Source organism: Camelus dromedarius, chromosome 24 (assembly GCF_036321535.1).
Source record: "Camelus dromedarius isolate mCamDro1 chromosome 24, mCamDro1.pat, whole genome shotgun sequence".
Classification (NCBI taxonomy): Eukaryota; Metazoa; Chordata; class Mammalia; order Artiodactyla; family Camelidae; genus Camelus; species Camelus dromedarius.
Genome location: NC_087459.1, coordinates 23,480,303 through 23,503,825, shown reverse-complemented (window position 1 = coordinate 23,503,825; position 23,523 = coordinate 23,480,303). Strand labels below are relative to the sequence as shown.

The 23,523-nt window shown below is 42.2% G+C and overlaps 1 protein-coding gene across 1 annotated transcript in view; it reads left to right on the top strand.

The window, feature by feature from the left end:
- Positions 1-23,523, top strand: part of GALNT17 (polypeptide N-acetylgalactosaminyltransferase 17) — a 364,793-nt gene that overhangs the window by 125,274 nt on the left and 215,996 nt on the right. Inside the window, exon 2 of the mRNA XM_064478595.1 lies at positions 8,518-8,701. Within this exon, the coding sequence (XP_064334665.1) occupies positions 8,518-8,701 (184 nt within the window). The remainder of the gene's footprint in view (positions 1-8,517; positions 8,702-23,523) is intronic.

Below are 23,523 nucleotides of genomic sequence, written 5' to 3'. Positions count from 1 at the left end.
TGCAATAGCCAAGACGTGGAAGCAACCTAAATGTCCATCAACTGAGGACTGGATAAAGATATGGTGTATGTATACACACACACACACACACACACACAATGGAATACTACTCAGTTATGAAAAGGAATGAAATAATGCCATTTTCAGCAACATGGATAGACCTAGAGATTATCATACTAAGTAAAGTAAGTCAGAGAAAGAAGCATACCACATGGTGTCACTTATATGTGGAATTGAAAATATAACACAAATGAACTTATTTACAAAACAAAGAGACTCACAGACATGGAAAACAAACTTATGGTTACCAATGGGGAAGCAGGGGGAGGAATAAATTAGGAGTTTGGGATTAGCAGATACAAACTACTTATATAAAATAGATAAACAATAAGGTCCTACTGTATAGTGCAGGGAACTATATTCAATATCTTATAATAACCTATAATGAGAAAGAATATATATATATGTATATATAACTGAATCACTATGCTGTACACCAGAAACTAACACAACATTGTAAATCAGCTATACTTAGATAAAAATTAAATAAGTAAACAGAAAAACAGAACACAGAGTTAGCTATAACCCTAGCCTCACCCTTGGAGATGGTTGCTTGATAGCAAATTTGCCAAGAAAAATGCAGCTTCTACCAAGTGATTGCCTGGTTGAGAGGGAGCTGGGGAATAAATACCCCAACCTGTCACTCTTCCCATCCATCAGTCTCCTGAAGGAAGCTCCTGTTGGTTGAGCCCAACCCAAAGCCAGAAGGCAAGGGAACCCTTGGTGCTGTCTCTGTAGGTCTGTCTCCTAGGGCATGAAGCAGAGAAAAAGGTGGAGAGAACCTTGCAGAGTATTCGGTAAAGTTGCTGTGGGATAGCTGACCTCAACTGGTTCTTCCTCCTTCCTTCTCTTCAACCTCTTGCCTACTAGCACCCTTGGCTCCGCAGTCTTGGACTACAGTAACTCAGGAGGCAGTATCTGTAGGCAAAGAAAGGCAATGCTAAGTCCTCTCAAGCCTGGTGCCAAGCAGCCACCTCATTCTCTTCCCTCTTTCCCTCTTTCCCTCCTTCTTCCCTTTGCCAAATTGTGACTTCCATGCCTGCATCTTCACATCAGTCTGCAGTGGCTACAACGGCTTCTGGCCAAAAAGCAAAGGGCACCTTCAGAAAAGAAGGTTCCTTGGGTGCATGGAGCCATCCCAACTTGTCCCAGTGGCAAATTTTCCCAGCTGTGTGAAGACCAACTTAGGTCTTGTTGGTGACCTTGAACTCTTATTTACAGTTGCCAAGAGTTTCCAGGGCCTGCTAAGTACGCACATTAAAATGCCAGTGAAAATTTTTGCTGCTTTGTTGAACCTTTCTGGCAGATTCAATTGGGGGGAAAATGGGAGCACATGGACCACAAAATATATAATTCATAGTTGTCACATCGCACGGTGAGGAATGATCTTTTTTTGAGGCTGCTAAGTGGGTGTCTTGCTAAGTGAGAAGAAGTAATGCCACAGGAAGGGGAAAAAAATCTCACTGGGAAGAGTCGTTCCCTGTGTCCCCTTGGTAGGATTAGCCTGCATTCCTAGTCTTAATTCCTGTGCGTTTTATAATCAAGTCCCTCCTTGGCTTCTCTGCCTGCGTTGGAAAGGCTGCCCAGGGGAGCATGCTGGGCCAACATGGCGGAGACACATCTTAGCTCCCGAGGTGGCATTTAATGACCTGGGATGGGAAGCGGTCTGTTCAGACTGGACAAAAGAAATGCTGTCTTCCTAAGGGGAGAAAAAGAGGTGCACAGATGAAATAAGAGGAAGAATCAGATATTTTCCACTGAAGCTGCTGAGTTAAGTTGAAGGTCAGTTCTGCCCCATTCTGGCAGCCTCCCTCCTTGACCCTTGGGCTCCATGCTGGCAAGAAAACCGCAGAAGGCTGAGTTTGTGGCTTGTGAGAAAAGGCCACAAATATTGGGGAGGGAAATCCTGGGTGAATAGCAAGAGCATACATAACCAGGAGAAAAACTCACTGCAGTAATCTCTCATCTTTTAAACTTGTGTGATAGTTCACACATCATATGTATCCCATACGTGTCAGCTAATAATTATATGATGAATACTAGTTGTGTTTACCTCCCAGCTTTGCCCAGGATCTTGAGGTCCTTTATGTATCTTTCTCCAGTTATAATTCAACTCTCTTTTTTATTGCTGTTTCATGGTTTCAATACATAGATTTTTATTTCTGAACTATATTTTGATTAGTTTTTGGCACTTCAAACAAATGTAATTCTATGCATTTTTTTAAAGTGGAAGTTTCTTTTTATTTATTTATTTATGGGGGTGGGGAATTGGGCTTATTTCTTTTCAGCGGTGGTACTGGGGATCGAACCCAGGACCTTGTGCATACTAAACACATGCTCTACCACTGAGCTCTACCTTCCTCACCCCCTGAATTCTATGCATTTTTGATGCTTGTCCTAAGTCTATGAGAGGTATCCATTTATTAGTAAAGTCATCCATTTTCATTGCTGTATAGTAGTCCTTTCAATGAGTCCATTACCATTTATTTACCGTTCTTCAGCATATTTTGAATGCTGGATTCTTCCTTCCTACATTTCCTGGACAGAGCATTTGTGTATATGTTGGGACTTGGCAGGAGTGTCTTATTCCATCTTCATTACTTTTGGATGGTCAAAGACTTAATCCTTCCAGGCCTCCATTTCTTCATCTCTCAAGTGATCATGGTGCTATCTACCCTGCTTGTCTAAGAGAAAAATGGATACAAAAGCATTTTCAAAATGTAAACCCTAAACAATGATCATCCATGGATGGAGAGTGGTCAAGTGGATTGATAAGGACCACAGGAAGCTTAAGCACTTGGTTCATATTGGGGTGTTTCTCCGTCCTTTGAAGTATCGGTTCCTTAAAGTCCAGAGTTTCAAATGAAGCTTCAGTGAGGGAGCATGTGTGTGGTGCCCAAAGGGGTAAGTCCTAAAGTATGCAATTCCTACCCTAGATACGGTGGAAACATAAGAAGAGTGTGGTCGGGGAGCACCTCCTGAGCATTGTCTACCTTTCTCCTTGCCCCTCGACATCTCTCCTATCCCCAACCTCCCTCCCCTTATCATGGCTACAGCCCTTTCCATACTGGTGGCTTCCGGGTTCATATTTCCAGCCCCCGCTACCTTCTGAACTTTGTTCTCATGTGTTTCAGCTCCCCACCGGACATCCAACTCCATCTGAATGTCCTATGGGTGCTCCATATCCCACACAGAGAGACCAGAATGCATCTCCTTGAACTTTCTTCTGTCTCTGTGAGTGGTGTCACCACCCAGTCCTCTTACTGGAAACCTGAGGCTGACTCAACTTCTCTCTCTCTTGCCCTAACACATCCTGCCTTGTGATGGTATCTCTGAAATCGTTCCCAAATCTCTGCTCTCTTTTTGATCACTACCACCTGTGCCCTAAAACGAGGCCCCTACCCTCCCTTGTCTGGGCTGCTGCAGGAGCCCCAGGGCTGCTCTCCTTCTGTCACAGAGCCCAGGTTCTATCCTCCCTTGAATCTCTCACTGCATCCAGAACTCAGGTCTTAGCTTCCTTTACCAGCCACAGAATCTCAGCAAAGTTAGTAAAGTCTCAGACTCGGTGTCCTCATTTGTCAAATAGAGATCACTCCCAGACCTTCCTCCTGAGGGTGTCAGGAGATTGGAGGAAACAATGATAGAACACATGTAAAGCACTTAGCAGCGTGCCCAGCACGCAATGGATGCTTGGTAAATGGTAGCTGACCCCATGTTTAGTGACTGCGGTCTGTCCTTGTGCTGGCTCTCTTCTAGATAAACAATTACAAATTATGCCTCAAGATCATGTTACTTTCCTTCTCCATGATTTCGGTATCTTGTCACTTATAGTTAAACATTTAACCTCAAGGGAACCAAGGTTGCACGTGACTTATGTGGGTTGTAAGCACTTTGGTCTTCATAGGTTGCTTCCTTCATAAAAAATGTTAAAAATTATATTTGATAACTGCATTGTTCTGATTTTAAAAGAAATTTAAAAATCTTCCTGAGCCCCTAAAAATATTGGGGGACCTAGGCACTGTGTCTACTGTGATGAATAGATAAGTCCTCCCTGAAAGGACCATGTGCCTTCTCTCTCTCTCTCTCTGTCTTCTCCAGTCTTGCTGAAATTATTCACCTGCCACCTTTTTTCTTTTAGTTTCTCTCTCTCTCTCCTTCTTTCTTTTTTTCTCCTTCCTTCCTCCTTCCGTCCTCACTTCCTCCTTCCCTCCTCCCTTCCTTCCTTCCTCCTTTCCTTCCTTCTTTCCTTCCATTCTCTCTCTCCATCCATCCCTCTTACTCCTTTCTTCCTTCATGTCTTTCTTTTGGGTGTGTGTATGTGTTATTACTTTTTGTTCTTTTGTTTATTATTGCTTTCTTTGGGTTCCTCTCTTCCTTTTCTAGCTCCTTGGGTTAAATGCTTACCCTATTAATTATTCTTTTTTCCGCCTCCATCCCATATGCATTTATAGAACTCCTTCCAAGTATATTGCAGTAGCAACGTCCTATACGTTTTGAGGTGTACTGTTTCACAGTTTATCAATTGCATGTGTCTTTTAATGGCAATATGATTATTTGAACCACACTTGTTTTAGAAGTATTTTTAAATTGCCAAATGGACCCTTTGTAATATTTTTACTATTGTTTTCTGTTTTTTTATTGCTTTATGCTCCAAGGTGATCTGTAAGATAGATTGAGACTTGTTTGTGGCTTGACAACTGTTTAAATGTTCCATATGTTCTTATAGAGAATATGCAATTATTAGAAAGTCAGGTGTAAGGTCCATTAGATCAAACTTGTTCATTTTGTTGTTCAGTTCTTCTGTATCTTTGCCAATTTTTTGTCCTTATCTGTCAGCACTAAAAGATGTGTTACTATTTCGCACTATTATTGTGTGTTTGTTATTTTCTCCTGGTAATGTGGTCAGTTTTTGCTTTATGTAATTTGAAGCTATGTTTTTAGATGCATGGCAGTTTATAATTCTTAAGAGTTTCCTGGTGGATCGTTACTTTTATCATTATGTAATGACCTTATTTATCCCCATAAGGCTGTTTGCCCTAAAGTCTGTTTTACCTAATGTTAATAGAGCCATTTCAGCGTTCTTTTGGTTAGTATCTACATGATACATATTTTCTTTATCCATTTCCATTCTTTTTTTGTATTTGTTGTATTAGTTTTGTGTAGCTACTATAACAAATTACCATAATTTCGGTGGCTTGAAACAGAAATTTATTTTCTCACAGTTCTGGAGGCTAGAAGTCTGAAATCAACTTGCCAGCTAGGTCATGCTTTCTCTGATGGCTCTAGGGAAGAGTCCTCCCTTGGCTCTTCCTAGCTTCTGGGAGTTGCTAGCAATCTTTGGCATTCCTTGGCTTGTAGCTGCATCTTTCCGTATCTGTCTCTGCTGTCAAATAGCCTTCTTTCCTCCACGTGTCTGTACTTCTGTGTCCAAATTCTTTCTTCTTATGAGGCCACCAATAATATAAATTTGATTGATTACACATCCAAAGACCCTACTTCTGAATAAGGTCCTATTGTCAGGTTTGGTGTAGACAGGGGGCCACTGTTCAGCCCAGTGCCTTCAGAACTAGAAATTATGCAACATTTAAGGCATACAAAAGGCCTCAGATTCTGTGCATGTTTGAGCTCTAAAACTTCAACCTTTAGTTGATGAACAACTTATCCTTCACCCCATCTCAGTGTATATAGTCTCAGCTCTGATTGTAACTTACCTCTGGGAGTTACCTTTTCTCTCCTGCAAGCTTAGCTACATGTTTAACGTATTTTTTATGTTTTTTGTTCAGAATTTCTAGGTATTTTACTGGAAGGTTTTTCATGTTTTAGGCTTCCATCTTGCTAGAAATAGAATTGTCTTTCACAAGTGTGTTTTTAAAAATAGCTTTATTGAGATAATTTTCACATCACTACCATTCATCCACTTAAAGTGTACAATTTAGTGGCTTTTAGTATATTCATCAAGTTGTGCAAACATCACTGCAGTCTAATTCCAGAACATTTCTATCACCCAAAAAGACACTCAATACACATTAACAGTCATTCCCCATTTCCTCTCTGAATACCCTCCACCCCTAAGCAGATACAAATCTACTTTCTGTCTCTAGAGTTGTGCCTCATCTGTACATTTCAGATAAATAGAATCATACAATATGTGGTCTTTCCTGGCCAGCATTATTTACTTGGCATAATGTTTTCAAGGTTCATCCGTGCTGCAGTGTGTATCACTACAGACAATCACTGACTTACATTGGTGTTTGACTTGGGATTTTTTGACTTTATGATAGTGCAAAAATGATACACATTCAGTAGAAACCATAAGTCAAATGTTGAGTCTTGATCTTTTCCTGGGCTAGCAGTGTGCAGTATGATAGTGTCTCCCGAGCCTGGGCAGTGGCAGCAAACCACCGCTCCCATCAGCCAAGTGACTGTGAGGGGAAACAACAACGTACTTGCAGCCATTCTGTTTTTCGTGTTTAGTACTGCATTCAGTAAATTACATGAGATATTCAACACTTTGTTTTTTTTTTTTTATTATAAAACACACTTTGTGTTAGATGAGTTCACCCAGCTGTAGGCTAACGTAATTGTTCTGAGCACGTTTAAAGTAGGTGAGGCCCAGCTATGATGCTCTGGAGGTTAAGTGTATTGAATGCATTTTCACCTTATGATATTTTCAACTTATGATGGGTTTATCAGGATGTAACCCTTTTGTAAGTTGAGGAAGATCTGGCCTTCATTCTTTTTTACTGCCAAATAATATTTCATTGTATGGATATACCACATTTTGTTTTATTCATTTTTCAGTTGATAGACATCTCTCTAATATGAATAGTGCTTCTGTGAACATTTATGTACAAGTTAGGCATATCTTTTCCTTTCTCGTGGGTATATACCTAACACTGGAATTGCTGGTCAGATGGTAAAACTATACCTACTAGAACTACTAAACTAGTTTCCAAAATAGCTACACCATTTTTCACTCCCACTAGTGATGTTCGATCACAAGTGATTTTAAAACCCAGCACAAATGTTTGCTCTTGACATGGGAAGCGTTCTTGTAGATTTTGGAGCACAGTGAAAGTGATTTTATGGGAATGGCCATTGCACATTGACATGGAATGAGAGATTAAGGACCAGAAAACAGGTAGGAAGTGTTGGAGTCATCTAACTCTCTGTTGATGTCAGGGTTCCTGAAGAACACAGGGAACAGTGGAGAGATTCTTGGGTAGAAAAATGATGTTCACTTGAGACCAACCCTGAGATGCTTGGTCAGCCTTTGCTTTTTGATCTTGTATCACAGAAAATAGATGTCTATTTTCAGAGAAGCAGGAAAGGGAATGCAAGTCTTGCCATTAACGGGGTGGAGGACCATCCTGTGACTGGAGCAGATTTGCTGGCCTTTGACTTGCCTGAGGATGCTGTCCTGGGAGGTTAGGGTCTTCCGAGGTTCTGCGGGCTGCCCACCATGAAAACTGAGGATGCTGTTTACATCTCCGGTCCATGTTCTTCCTGCCGGTGGCATCAAAGATACTTCTGTGGATAAAGTGGTGTGTGTGTGTGTGTGCGTGTGCGTGTGCGCGTGCGCGTGTGCGTGCCCTTGAGGGTGGAAGAGCAGCTTGAGCATTTGAAATAGTGAAAGAGAATGAGCGCCCTTAACAACAAAAGTTTTCAAGCCGAGAAGTAAAACCTCCCATAACTGTAGGATTTAAAAATTGCCCATCAAGCTGTTGATCGTGTAACGGAACAATAGGTATAAAGCTGCCACCATCCTGGGAACACGCAATTGCTCAGTGAGGCTTGTCACCGAGGCCTCCTACTCTTCTTGGCACAGCTATCACCCTTTTGGGTTTTTCTTCCCTGTTGTTTATTCTCAAACATTTTATGTTTCCTTTTGCCATTTAGATGAGATTTAAATAAAACCATTAGGGAAAGAACGGTGTCAGGCGGTTACACACTTTAAACTGATGATAAAATCAATCTGTTTATTATTCTCTGTTCAGATGAAGCAAAAACACCTGCAGTCGGCGGTTCCTCGTGGCTGGCTCTGCTTATTCTGTGCGGTACCCGGCATCTCTAGCCTTGTGGTAATTGCCCACAGAGAAAAGAGAGCAGGCAGGGGCGACAGTCTGTTCTCCTTTTTGTGGGTCCTTCTTGGACCACACGTCCTCTGGTTTTGGCAGTCTCTCCCTTTTATAGACCCCCGTGCTCCCCAGTTCCCAAAAGGAGGGGGAACGGCTCTTCGTTGGAAACCAGCCTTAACCTCGCAACTCACAGTTGCTTTGACCTTCCTCTCCATGTGAATGTGTTCAGGGCGTGTCCCGATATTGGTAAGCTGAGGACGTAATTTTTTATGTGATGGGTAATGTTAAAATTTCCACTGAAGCTGCATCTAAGCTTGAGTGACATACCTTGAGATGGTTATTTTCAAATAATTCTTTTTCTCCCCCCTCCTTTTTCTAGGTTTATCCAAATCCCTTGGGCTCATTGAAGGTTACGGTGGGCGGGGCAAAGGGGGCCTTCCTGCTACCCTTTCCCCAGCTGAAGAGGAGAAAGCCAAGGGGCCTCATGAGAAGTATGGCTACAATTCCTACCTCAGTGAAAAAATCTCACTGGATCGTTCCATTCCGGATTATCGTCCCACCAAGTAAGTTCTGATTCGGTCATTCAGAGGAGCTTACTTCAACAGATGGTTGGGTGTAGACCCGTGGCTGTGACATTTCTTCCTTGTAACTAATGGGGGAGCATGCATCTCATTAGTCTCCTCCGTAATCAACAAACAGTACTGTTGATTATGAAATGTTAGCTAAATACAATTTTTAAATTTTAATGAAAGTAATACAGAAACACATAGAAAGGTCCTCAATACCAACACTTTTTGAAGTAAATTAAAAAGTCACCATGGTCTCATTACCTGGAGACGGTGACTGGCAAACTCTTAGTATCTTGCCTTCAAGTCTATTTTCTACAGAGATTATGAGCATGTGATATATTTCTTCTATTTTTTTATTTAACATGATTTCATGAGCATTTTCTGACATTATTAGTTATGATAATTATTTCCGTGGTTGGAAATTTAGGTTATTTCCAATTTTTCATTCTTACAAATAACACTTTGATGTCTACCCACTCAAAGCTTTAGGTATATTGATTTGATATTTCCTTTCTTAACCCACACTTCTGTAGACCCCAAAATACTTTTGCAGGCTCTGGATGCACACAGTGATATTTTCCTCCAGAAGGTTCCTAGCAGTTTCTACTCCTATTGGAGTTTACAACTAGACCGCTGCACCCCCCACCCCGAACTGAGTACTGGCATTTAAGAAATCCTTTTCCCGGCTGATAGGTTGAAAGTCCAGCCTACAGTTGTTTCAACATATCACTTTTGTTGGAGGGTCTTACCTTTTTAACAGTTTGTTTGCATCTTGGTTTGTTTATGAGAGGTCTTTGTTCCGTGCTCTCAGATTTAAGAATGATTTGTTTTCTCCGTGTGAAAGACAGAAGAGAGATTGGTGGTAAAGTCAAAGTGCTGGGGGGAAAAAATCTTATTTTCTAGGCAGTAGTCCTCCTTGGCTTCTCAAACGGATTCTTCATTTTCTGTGAGATTTGTAATGTCTCTCTTTTTCCATTTAGAGTGTGCCCTTGCTTCGAGTAGATTATTTCTTTTGCAAATGGATTTTGTACAAATCAGTTAAGTATCCTGGTTACCGAGAAAAATAGATTCAAGATAAAGAAAATTATCTTAAATGGATTTAAAATTGCAGCATTAGCTGAGAAACCTGTTAAATCTCTCTCCCTGCCTAATAAGCATATATTCATTTTGAATCACTAGGAAAACATACATCACCCCTGTTGGAAGCTATTTTGTGTTCCTGGACTTTTTCTCTCAAAAACATCTGGCTGTTTTCATTTCCTGGTGCTCTCTGATTAGACTTTCTTATTCGGACTTTGGCAAATAAACAAAGCCGTATTTTCTGCACTCCTATGAGAATGAAGATGCTTCCCGCATGGTGCTTAGTGGAAATGGGTCAGTTGAACAATATTAGTGAGCACCTATTATGTGCCAGATGGTTTTCCCCACAACAGTGGCAGAACACTGGGTAAGACAGTCTTTGCCTACATAATTCCTGTCCAGGGAGGGAGACAGATGTGCAGGCCGATCAGGCCAGCACATTGTGGTCTGTGTGGATGTGTCAGGCCAGAGACATACACAGTATGTACAGGGAGGCTCTGGGAAAGTTTCCGGTTTGAGATGATGTGTAAGCTTAATCTTGAAGGCCCATTAAGGGTTGGAAAATTGCAGAGAGGAGAGAGGGAGAAAGGCAACTAGGTAGGGAAACAGCCAGAGCAGAGTTGGGGATGCAAATAAAAACAGGGCGCACCCAGGGAAGATTGCATAGCCCAGTGGAGCTCTGTAGTGTAGCATGGTGGCTCGAATGTACCACTTAGATTTATAGTCCCTCTGGAAACTTTACTGAGGTGATAGTAAAGGACTAGAGAGGATGGCAGCCTATAAAGGACAAAAACAGGTGAGGCTACGACAGCAGGTAGAAACACCTACAAAGTTTTGGAAGGTGGAAAGAGAATGGGTAAATGGTAATTGACATAGCAAATGGGTGAGGCTGAGACCCAGCATCCTATATGATGAGAAGGGGTGGGAAGAGCAGAAGAATGTAGCCTCGTCGCATCTCAGAACCCCAGAGACTCAGGAATTGGAAGTTCTGGGTACCTCTGATGGCTGGGAGGTAGATTTGAATACAAGGATTGCAGCCGCGTCCCCAGAGCCTTTCTCCAACTTTGCACATTTAGAGACTGCCCTTCTCTACCTGGTGGAATATGGGAGGTTTAGTCTCTGGAGAAGATGAACTCTTGGGCTTTAGTTCATAAGATGACAAAGGACACGGCTGTGTACTAAATGGGAACACCCTCGGCCTCATTATCTCTCTAGGCTTTCACACTCCTGTAGCCAAGAGTTTGAAGAATCCACTCTGAAGAAACCATCCAGCCTAAGAAAAAGGCCAATAGATCTGACAGTGCCCCCTGACCCCTGAAACGACTGGGTTCTGCTCATTAAATATTAGTAAGGCTCCAGCTGTCTACACAGAGCTGTCTTACTCTAAAGTGAGAAAGGAGAACCAGTACCCCTAGACACTTCAGGAGCATCTCTGTTATAAAAGGCCTTAGCAACAACTGCACCAACAGACAAGGCATTTGGAAGAAACAGATCACAAACTTTAAAACTATGGTTAACATCGTAGAGGGTTCATGGAATGTTTTGTTTTATTCACAAAACGAGAATCAAATGCTTTGTTAAAGTAATAATCAGAGACTAAAAAAGAAACCTGGGAAGTTAGAAATAAGATAGAAGTAAATAATGCAATGAAAGGCTGGATAAATAGCATTTTATTCACTAAAAGAAAGATAACATTGAGGAAATCTTCTGAAAAATTGGAAAAAATGAAAAATAGGAGAGAAAAGATTAAAAAGGAATTTGATCAGTCCAGCAGATCCAACATCAAGTAAGAGGAGTATCAGAAATAGGACAGAGAAGAGAGAGAAAGAAATTATCAAACAAATGATACAAGAAAATTTCCCAGAACTAGAGGCCATAAGCTTTCAAATTAGAATATCCCACCCAGTGCCTACGTGATGGGTGAAAAGAAAAAATAAATGTTTAAACCCACATCACAAAATGTAAATGTAAAATTTCACAACAGCTTGGAATGAAGAGAAAGTCCTAAAAGCTTTCAGAGAGAAAATATGGATCAAATAAGTTGGTATTGGGTTTCTCAGCAGCAATGTTAAAAACTAGGAGACAAGTTGAAAAAATTATTTTCAACTTAGAATGCTATGGTCAACCACAGAAAACTTTGTGCCAAGAGTAAGCACAGAGTAAATACATCACATTTACGTAGGGTCTCAACAGTCTTACCCTCCTTGCGTTCCTTGTTTTCAGGAAGCTACTCAAGGATATGCTCCAATAAAACAAGGGAGTAAGTTAAGAAAGAGAATGAGACTAGGATTGAGGAAGCAGGGGGTTCAAACAGGAGAGTATCAACAACAGATCCCAGAAAGATGATGAAGTGATGTTTCAGGGTAACACTGCAGGGTGACAGCTGTGTAGGGGGCCAAGAGATCAACCCTTCCGCACTGGAACAGGAAGATGGAGGGATATAGGAGGTATGTCTCCAAAGGGGGCCAGAGGATAGAATTACCTGATTATCTAGTGTTCTTACTGCATTAAAGAGATGTTTTTAAACTGAGGAATAGTTGACACATAACATTATATTGATTTCAGGTGTATAACATAATGATTCAAAGTTTGTATACACCACAATAAGTCTAGCTAGCATCCATCACCATACATAATTACAGAACTTTTTTTCCTTGTAATGAGAACTTTAACGTCTACTCTCTCAGCAATTTTCAAACATGCAACGTGTTATTACTAATAGCAGTCATCACAATGTACATTACATCCCAGTGACTTAATTATTTTATAATTGGAGTTTGTACCTTTTGACTCTCTTCGTCCATTTGGCCCACTCCAACCCCCTCACACCTAGCAACTATGATCTGTTCTATCAATGAGGTTGGGTTTGTTTGCATGTTTTTTAACAGGCCACATATACATGAGATCTTTTGGTATTTGTTTCTGTGTTTGACTTATTTCACTTAGAATAATGCATTCGAGGAGTCCATTCATGTTGTTGCAAATTTCTTTATCCATTCATCCATCCATGGACACTTAGTTTGTTTCCATATCTTAGCTATTGTAAAAATGCTGCAGTGAACATGGGAGGTTGCGTATATGTTTTTGAATTAGTGGGTTTTTTTTTTCAAGTAAATACCCAGAAATGGAATTGCTAGATCATATGATAGTTCTATTTTTAATTTTTAGAGGAACATTCACACTGTTTTCCATAGTGGCTGCACCAATTTACATTGCTACCAGCAGTGCACTGGGTTCTCTTTTCTCCACATCCTTGCCAACACTTGTTATTTCTAGTCTTTTTGTTAATAGCCATTCTGACAGGTGTGAGGTGATACCTCATTGTGCTTTTTATTTCCATTTCCCTGATAATTAGTGATGTTGAGCATCTTTTCATGGACCTGTTGGCCATCTGTATATCTTCTTTAAGAAAATGTCTCTACAGATCCCCTCTGCTCACTTTTAAAATCAGATTGGTTTTTTTGTTTGTTTGTTTTGCAGTTGAGTTGTATGAATTTATATATTTTGAATATTAACCTCTTATCAGATTTATGATTTGCAAATATTTTCTCCTTTTCATTTTGTTGATGGTTTCCTTTGCTGTGCAGAAACAAGTTTAGTCCCCCTTACTCATTTTTGCTTTTGTTGCCTTTGCAAGCAACAACAACAAAATTTACCATTCTTTCAGGTTGTTTGGCACTGGATTAGGGCCAGACACACACACACACACACACACAAAAGGCTTGTGAAAAAGGAAAGCAATTGTTAGTACAAGAAAAAAACAAAAGTTCCTCAGGAGAGGAATTGCAATTTCACACACTCTGTGGTTCAGCTGTGAACAATATTGTCATATGAATGTAAATACTGAATAGTGATTAAACCACAAATTATGGTCTGACTGCATTGGAAGAAAGAGGAGATGAAATGTGTGTGTGAGGTGTAGGTAGTATAAGAAAATGAAATCTTCATGGTCAGAAACAGAAAACCCATTGAAAATGTCTAAAATTTAACCATCAGGGAATAGTAGCATAATGACTTATTCAGGACCATTCAGATTACAGAAATGGGATGAGACTGTATATATTTTGTGTTAATAAAATAAATGTTTGACTAGGCAATAAATGTAAATCTATATTGCAAAATTAAATGCAAGATAGGAAAGGTAAAACTATGATGGGAGAAAGAGTTGGGGAACCAGGCTGAATGACGTGACCACATCTGCCTTTTTAGATTATTCTGGCAGCTCTAGGGAGGATGAACTTGAAGGTGAAATTACAGATGAAGCTGAGAGCTTGCCCACAGGCCATACATGGTACCCAGAGATACCATTGTAAATTCTGGGCTCCACAGCCGAAGTTACCAAATTAACCTTTGTTAATTGCAAATTAATCCTTGCCATCACAGAGTGACAAGTACTTTGCCCGTAGAAGTTGCTTGTCAGATATTTGAGCCCAGGGGATGTGGAGGGAGGCAGCTGTCTGGGGCCAGAGCAGTTTCCTTCCTCCCCGTGCAGTCCAAGCCCAGGGGAAAGTACATGCCCCCTCCCCACTGTGAGCAGCATCCTTCTTGTGATGCTCCCAAAACATTGTCTCAAGTTCAGAGCATTTAAATTGCAGTTCATCTCATTTCAATTTTGTATGCAACCTCAAGTTGCTTTAATTCTTATTGTGTTATTATTATACTACTCTTGAAACATTTGTTTCTTTTATAAATATGAATGAATTTTTAGGTGGTAGTGGGATTAACCATATGTTTGCCATATTTCATGCAAATGGCTTTCAAACATGTTTTCTGTCTTATTTTAATTCTGTGATTTTTTTTCTTCCGCTGGGCAGATATTTTAAATTTGTATGACCTCCAGCTGTCCATTTTCATTTCTTCACCACTTTAAAGCAGAGAAAGATATCACCCCTACAATTACTTAAAAATACTCTGCTGTTTTGTGTTCCTTTTCCATGACTTTCCTGTTTCACTTCTCCATCATCTAGAGTTTATTTTGAAATATGGTCCAAGGTATGTGTCTTTTGTTTAAAATATCTGTCCACTTTTTTTTCAAAGCAGCTTTTCCAAAATTATTTTGTAAATAACTCTTCTCTCTTATTTGGAGGTGTTCAATGTAATACATTTTGGGCTTTTTATGTGTAAGCGGACTTGTTTTCAAGGCTCTGTGCTATTTCTTTGGTCTATATATTTTTTTCATTTTCTTTTCCTTTCTTTCTTTGTTTTTTAAAAATCATTGAAAATGATTTTTGGCCAAAGTCCCCATTCTGCCAGTCACTGCCAAAGGTGTGGAGAGGAAGAAGGCACGTCTTGGTCCCCTAGGAAATCAAAGAGCATAGGGGAGGCAGGTGGCGCTTTGCAATCCTTCGAGTTGTTTCTAGAGGACCTTAGAAATGTAAGAGGATGCGCAGTGCTGGGAGAGTCAGAGGGCAGGGCAGGGGCGACCTTGGTCTTAGTGGTGAGTGGGAATTCTCTCTCTAACGAGAATGCAGGGCATTTGAGAGAGAGAACAGCACACGGAGGACTGAAAGAGTTCTTGGATTTGGAGACAGGGGAACTGCCCAGAAACACTGGGTTGGGTCATAGAGTTTCTGGAGTGAATTGTGGAAGACGAGATTGGAGGGGAGAGAGGTTGCAGATCAGGAAGCACCTGCCTGCCATCGCTGTGTTGGGTGGGGACGTTCATCGTTGGCAGTGGGTGCCAATGAAGGACTTGAGGCAAAGTGGTATTATTGTTACGATTTCTTCAAAAAAATAATGGTTAGTTGTGGCAAGAACATGGATGGAGATCAGGTTAGAGGCATTGGAGGCTGGTAGCAGGATGGCTAGATAAGTCTATTCTCTGCCCACCCACTGGTGGGACACCCATGATGTACTGGGCATTGCCTGATAGAAGAGAAAGACTTCTGATCATACCATCAGTGCTTTGTTATTATCCTATTCCTTTCACAGAAGTGACTTCTCTGCAACAAAGCGAGGGCTAAGCGGGAATGGGGCAGAAGGGCTAGATTCAAGAAAAACTTTCTAAGAATCAGCAAGATGAGTCACTTAATCGGATAGCGGAGAAGTGGGGCAATCAGAAGCTTCTAGCTTGGGAGACAGTGGAAGTGATTGCATTTACCTGGGGAGAGAATCATGCAGAGAGGTTCATGTTCTGTGGGCAAGGTAGCCTTTCCGCTTGTCCAGGGTTCCCCATAGTTACAGTTTTCTTGGGGAACCCTGGGAGGAATCTGCCTGGCTTTATTTGTTAGACTATGTACGTGCGAGCGAGGAGTGATGTTTGGAGATACTGGAAGCCCCGTGAGGCTTTATAAAGCCTCCCTCATTTCCCTTGCCGAGGTATATCATTCTGTATCATATCATGGCATGTTAAAGATCTGCTTGCCCACCTAGCGCATAATGTAGGGGAGGGAACACCTAGCAGCCCCGAAATCTGTCTGAGCTTATTAAAGCCACAGCTGGGATCCCTGCACACATTTTATGGCTTGCCTCCTCCTCCCAGACCATGTGGGTAATTTATGGGCAGTTTCTACTGCTGTTATCTTCAATTCCTCCTTTGGCCTCCTGCTTATAAATCCAGATGTCAGGTTTCTCTGGAATTCATTTTGCTTCACTCACAAAGTCTCTCTCTCTCTCTCTCTTTTTTTTTTTTTTTTTTTTTTGCCACGCATTCTAAGCTGTTATGTTCCAACAATGTCTGCTTCGGGCACATACGGTGTGAGACATCTGTGCACCATCTTTATGTCATGTCCAGTGGACAGCTGCATCTTTAGGTCTGGAGGTTAGGAGTGGTGTCTGGCTGGACCACAGAGCTTCAGAATCATCCAAATCCAGAGGGTGTTTAGGTTGAGTCGTGTGCATGGGTGAGTTGCGTGGGTGAGAGTTTTGATGTTATCATTTAGTGGAACACATCCACTCATTGGTCAAGACCCAACTCACGTCTGCCCTCCCCTGGGAAAGGGACATGTTTGATCATTATAGTTGTGATGAGGCTTTTTTTTTTTTTTTAATCTGAATTGTTCCTCCGACAGTAGATATCCTGTGTCTCACAGGTCGGTCTTCAAATAGAGTAAAAGGGCTTGCAGGAAGATCAGGTGTCCTGTGTCCAACTTTCTCTTGCGCAGACGTGGGCAGAGAGGGTCGCCATCCAGTAAATCCTTGTGGGTTGAAATAATAAGTAGGTACCTGCTTGGGAATGTCTGTGAATCACTCACCATGATAATTATTCCCTCTTATTGACTGCCTTTAATGTTTTTGTCACTGGGCCGCATGTTTTATTGATCTCATTTAAATTTAACCGCTTTCTGAAGTAGCTAGGGCCATCTCTGTGTTGTAAATGAGGGGAGGGACGTTTGCAGGGGCAGAGCGATCTACCCGGGGTCACATGGCCCATCAGGGTGGGAGCCCGGCTGCAAACCCAGCTGTGTGTGCATCTTCCAGGCCTGTGTACTTCCCGTCACATAGTTGCCTCCTCAGGCCCTGCCCCGCCTATCTGTCCATAACTGTGGGATGGAACTTTCTATGCCGTGCTGGTATTACCAGAAGGAGAGAAAATTCCAAGTGTTAGCGATGGGACAGTTTCTTTGGGGAGGTGCATGTGTGTGCATGCACGCACGCCTAGGTGTTTGTGTGTGCGTGTGTGTTTGTGTGTGCATGCCTGTGTGTACTTGTGTGTGTTTACCTCTTTGGTTTTCTTCTCTTGCTCCCTTTTACCCCTTCCAACTCCCAAAGGGGCTGTAGCCTGAATTTGACCCTTGCCCATTAAGACCTCCTAGTATACAGTGTGATATAGTTGAAACCCTCTTTAAGGGATATTATTTTGTTTGTTTTGTTTTGTGATTTTGGTAAAACTCAGGAAGGTAAATACTGGAGTGTTATTGGGTTTGGGAAATGTCTTGCCATAGAGTGGATTTAACCTAGAGGCTTAACCAGGAAGAACTTCTTTGGCTGGTGCTGGTCCTCACCCAGCTGTGGGCTGGGAGAGGGGTGGGAAATCTGCATGGGGTGGGGGTGCCCTCCCTTTTAATATGTGAGGGTAATAATTCCTGAAGTATTTGTGGGTCAATATTGATCCCGCTTTTGTGGGTTCCCTGGGTCTAAAGCACATGTCTGGGTCACTTTAAAACCTTAATAAGAGAGTTTTTCACGGAGGTCAAGAGCACAGATTTAGACATCTGTCTGAGTTCTAATCCCAGCTTTGCCTCTCGCTAGCTGTGCAGCCTTTGGCAAGTTATCTAACCTTTCTGCGCCTCCTCTCCTCATAAAGAAAACGGTGATCTAAGGATATCGACTTCCCAGGATTGTTGTGAGGGCTAACATGTGAACTCCTCGCTGATTACATGTAAACTGCATAGAATAGTATTCCAGGCATTACTCTAAGACCTTCTCGTGTATTAACAACATCTGATTGATAAATGTTCACTGTGATTATTTTATAGAAGCTCCTTTACCATACATACCCCATATCCTTAAAACACCGTGCAGGATTGAATGACAGAATCTTCGGGAAAGTATCTCCCAGAATGAAACGTGGGGTACACCTGTATGTCTGACTCCAATATGGAGAATTCAAATCTAAGGTAATGAGCATTCCCTTGTCCCCAGATCAGCACGAAATTCCAGGGGACCCAGCCCGAGACAGGCACCAGGCTGTGACGTGTGCCCAGGAAGGAACGTTCGCTTCCTGAGGCACTTCTGGGCCTGATGAGAAGGCTCAGCCTTGGGATTCACGCCAGCTCCCATGTTGAGGAAGGTCAGACGGGGGTCCCGCAGGCACAGGAGACTTTGTGACAGCTGGTGGGCCACTTCTGTTTTGCCACTGTCGTTAGTGGTCAGACCGAAAATGGAGTATGATGCGTGACCTTACTTTTTCAGAAATTGAAATGATTTTTCCCCCCATATTAAAATAATCCTTTCCATGAAAATGTCTGAATATTAAAAAACAAAAAAACCCCCACACATTTTGGAGTGTTTCTCAAAGGGAAGTCTTCGGAGCTTGTTTAAAATGTAGGTTGCTGGCCAGCCAGTCTGACTCCCTTTCCTGAGGGAAAGGCCACCTCGATTGCGGAGGATGAAAGGACATCAGGGAGGGCTTCTCAGAGGAGATGACATGTTCTTGGATTTGCATACACACACCTTAGTTACCCAACTTGCCCCCTGGAGGAAGGGACCCAGGTGGGCTGGTCCACATCTCTGACTTCCATTTTGCTGAAAATTTAATATCCTGATTGAGATGTGCTTTAATAGCAAAAGATTTAGATGCCTTAGGGGGAATAAAAGAATAAAATCTCTTATTAATACTTATTTATATTTATTACAAATTGAAATGATATTTTAGATGTATTGACTTAAATAAAATACATTATTTAAAAAAAAGATATAGGTTGCTGGGCTCTCTGGAGCTCCTGGTCTGCAGTCTTCACTGCTTTGTGTGAATGAATTCCTCCTGTTGGGAACCTCTGAGATGGTAAGGGGAGTTTCAGAAGAGCGAGGATTGTTCAGCTGAGGCCATGGCTGCAGAATGCCTGTGTTTGATGTTGGAGACTTTCTGTGAAGCTGCTGGAATGTGGAGTTTGGCTGGGCCTGCGGAGCCAACTGTTGGTGGGGGCGGGGCAGCTGGGAGAGGGCGCAGGAAGTCCTGCTTTATCCTCCGGGGTGTCGCTGGGGTCTGGGCAGCCCTTGGACAACGCTTTGTTGCCTCAGTCTCCTCCTGTCTCCACACCTGATACCATTGTAGCCAAGAGGTAAATGACTCAGTTTTCATCATTTCCTGCCGGTGATGAAAATATGGGAATCTTGAAATACATATGATGATTCAAACGGGGGTCTGAAATGTTCTTGGGGTAAAAGTGTCAGATGTTGCAAAAGTGAAATGCAGTATAGGGCCTGCATCCTTACTTGCTTCAAGGTCCCTCGTCTCCCTGCACGGGCGGTTCTTGGGAAAGCCTAACACAGGTTCTCAGCCTTCACCTTGCATTGAAGTCCCCTGGGGACCTTTTAACTTAGGGAGGCCCAGACTCCACCCCGGAGTGCAGACGTACCATGCCTGCAGGCCCATGCATACGCACATGGATGGCCTGCTGGTAGTGATCAAATCAGAACCCCTGGAGTAGGGCTCAAGCATCAGTATGAATTTCTTTTCAACAAGCTCTCCAGGTAACCCCAGTGTCTCAAAAGACTGAGAACCAGTGGGCCTTCATCTTTCAGGAAGCATGCTCCTTGCATTTGAATCACCAAGGCTGCTGGTTAAAAATGCCAGGTCTTGGCCCAGCTACAGAGCGGGTCGACCAGCACAGGGCTGTAAATCTCCTTTTTGTTCACAAACTCCATGAGTGATTCTTATTTTTAAATTTGGAGCATCCTGAGGTCCTGCTGTTTTCTGAGACTTTCACCGTCTATTACCCATGGAAGCGGCAGAAGAGAAAATGAGGGTCAGGACAGGGCAGGGGTTCCCATGCTTGAGAAGTTCCTTTGCTTTGTGGTTGTTTGACCTCACCTCCCTTCCCTCTCTCTGACGTGTTCCTTTCCATCCCATATTCTCAAAGGCATCTGTTTATTTAGTAAATGAAAATGAATAGAAATCAACCTCCTTTAGAATGATTTTCCTTTTTGAATTTCATTATACCCCATCAAATGGTTGAAACTCTCTGGGATGTTTCAAACGTAGAGGAGAAAGATAAAAATGAAGCCGGGATGCTGTTTGATATAATGGAGGTCAAAGACTTCGCTAATTTTCAAGAAAGGATTCCTGCTTCTCCTAGACATAGTGCCAGCCTAGCTGCCCCAAAGTTTATGAATCAGCAAAGTTAATTTAATCTTTTATTGGGACCCGAAAAGATTCACATCTAAATGCATTACAGTGAGGCTGCAGGAAAGATGTCCCTCCGTTTCTATTCTAGAGAGCTTTCTGGACAAGTTTCAATTTCTTGCATGGGGAATTTGGAAACAGTAGATAGAAGCCAACGTGAACCATGTCCCGTATACGCAAGTGGGTCTGCTCTGTGGCCTGTTTACAACCTGCAGGGTCATTGAATTCCAGATTCAGTTTCCCCAGATGCAGAAGCGACTATAGAAAATGGAATTCTTGATTTATAAGCTTAAATCCAAGCCATGCTGGGATTTGATTTCCAGCAGTGGTGGTTGTTGCTTCTGTAGCCCTTTGATTACTTTACGCAAGGATTGTCAGCACTTGAGAACCGTAGGAGAGTACTTCACCTCGTGCAATTCTCAGAAATTCCCATAATGCCTGTTACTGGGGACTCTAGGCGTGGAGCCTGCAACCTTCATATTTCTAGGGAATTATCCCGCCTGCCCAGTCCCCCTGTGCCCCTCATTCTAGCAGTGCACCCTGAGATAAAACAGACTCAGGCAGTGCGCATGCACGCGCACACACACACACACACACACACACACACCACCACCACCTACAAGAAAGCCCTGAATATAATCAATAGAGCCAATGTCTATAGTCACAACACCTTTTTTATGTGTGGAGTTTGTTGTTTTTGCTCTGTGAGTAAACACCCCCCAAAGTGGCCGCATGGGATGCCAAGATGCTTTGTAACAAGGTGAGATTTACAGCGCCCTAAGAGCTGGAGGGATAAATAAAGCTTCTGGTGGAATGGGAGAAACGGGCTAAATGCAGGTATTAATGGGAGTGTTGCACGTGCACGGCGAAGGGAGACAGGCTCATCAGTATTACAGATGGAACGTCCTCAGAGTGAATTTAGAAGAAATGCTGATGATCAGCCAACAGAACTTTGAGGACGGATGCAGCAAAAAGAAGACCGGGGCATATGGAGAGAACGTATTTGTTCTTGGAAAATCAGTTGAAAATGTTTAATGTCATCATAACCTCATTTGCATAAAAATAGCCATACATAGCAAGCCAAATGAAGGCAAAGGAAGACATGATGGAACCAATGCTGTTTGTGTTTCATTTCATTATGAATAACATAAATAATTCAATTGAATAAATAAATACAAAATTGCTTGAAGTAGATGTACAGCAAATTATTATCCCTTGAAAATTCCTTTAACGGTCCATATTGCGATGATGAAGTAACGTGATATGCCTCCTGGGCAGCACCTGCTGTATCCTCGACCCTTGAAGATAAAACTGAGCTCTCCAGAACTCTCCAATGTTTTATGGACACAGTGAAATTTTTAGTAGCACGGTCCTATTTCATAACATAACCTTGAAGAAGTTAAACATGCCAGGATTCTCAGCATTGTGGTGAATATGGTCCCACTTTACATGTGAGTCTGCTTGAGCAATTTCTGATCATCAGAAGTTTGATTAAGTCTGGGACTGTGCTGTGCTAGATACATAATTCTTAATAAATATTTGGAACCCTGATGGCAGAATTGGAGCCATTGTTTTTGTCTTACAAATCCTGATCAGGAGAATTCTTGTGTAAGTATACATTATGGTTTGGGAAAAATGGATGGAATTGATTAGTTAATTGATTTCAACCAACGTTTTCAAGGGCTATGTAGATAGCCTTGGGCAGGTGCTGTGGGAGTTACAACAGGTGGGCATGACTCAGTCCTGTACTCATCTGAATTTCATTCACTCAGTAAATACTCACTGAATAGCTCCCATTTACCAGGTACTATATGGGATGCTGAGATTGTAATGGGAGACATAATAAACTGGGGAAAAGCAAATACAAGATCATTGTAGATTGTGATAAGTAAATGTATTTGAAGTAAATAAACAGGGTGCTGATATTGGGAGTAGCTGGAAGTGAGGGTGTACTTTAGAGAAGGTCCACTGAGGAAGGAGGGGAGGGGAGGATGGAGCCAGCAAGGCAAACATCTGCAGGAAAACTATCCCGACAGAAAGAATATTCCTTAAAATGCCCTGAGTTTGGAACGAGCTTGGCTTTATTTAGGAACTGATCAGAGATACTGGCAAATGATGTGAAGAGGCTGGAAAGGTAAGTCAGAACTCGAGGATGCAGAACTGTGGGCAATGATAAAGAATTTGAGATTTATTCCAAATGTAGGTTGAAATTCTGTCTGGAATCTTAGAAGGTGACCTTATGTGGAAATAGGGTCTTTGTGAATGAAATTAGTTAAAATGAGGCCTTGCTCGGCTAGGGCATGCCGTAAGTCCAAGATCACTGGTGTCCTTGCGAGGGGAGGAGAGACACAGAGACGCAGACAGACACAGAGGGAAGGAGGCTGTGGAAGGGCAGAGGCAGAGATTGGAGGAATGCATTGACAAGCCAAGGAACACCCAGAATTGCCAGCAATCTCCGGAAGCTATGAAAAGGCAAGGATGGATTCTTCCCTAGAGCCTTCAGAGCTTGGACCTGCCAAGCACCATGATTTCAGACTTTCTAGCCTCCAGAACTGTGAGAGAATAAATTCCTGCTGTTTGAGGCCATCCAATTTGTAAGACTTCGTTATGACAGCCCTAGGAAACTAATGTCAGTAGTCATGGAAGCCACCGGAGATTTGATCTAGGGGAATGTCATGCTCTGGTTTATATTTTTAGAAATCATTCTGTTTGCTGTTGTAGGTTGGGCTGTCGGGAGCAAGAGTGAAGCAAGGAGTCCAGTTTGGAGGATAGTTCAGGTAGGAAGTAATAGCAATTCCAACTAGGGTGAGTGCAATGAGATGGAGAAAAGAGGACAGAGATTTTCATTGGAGGTAATCCAAGGAGACAACCAGGTTTCAGATGGAAACATATGAGTGAATGTCTTGCCATTTATTGGGCTGAAGAAGACTGGAAAACAGATTTGGGGAGA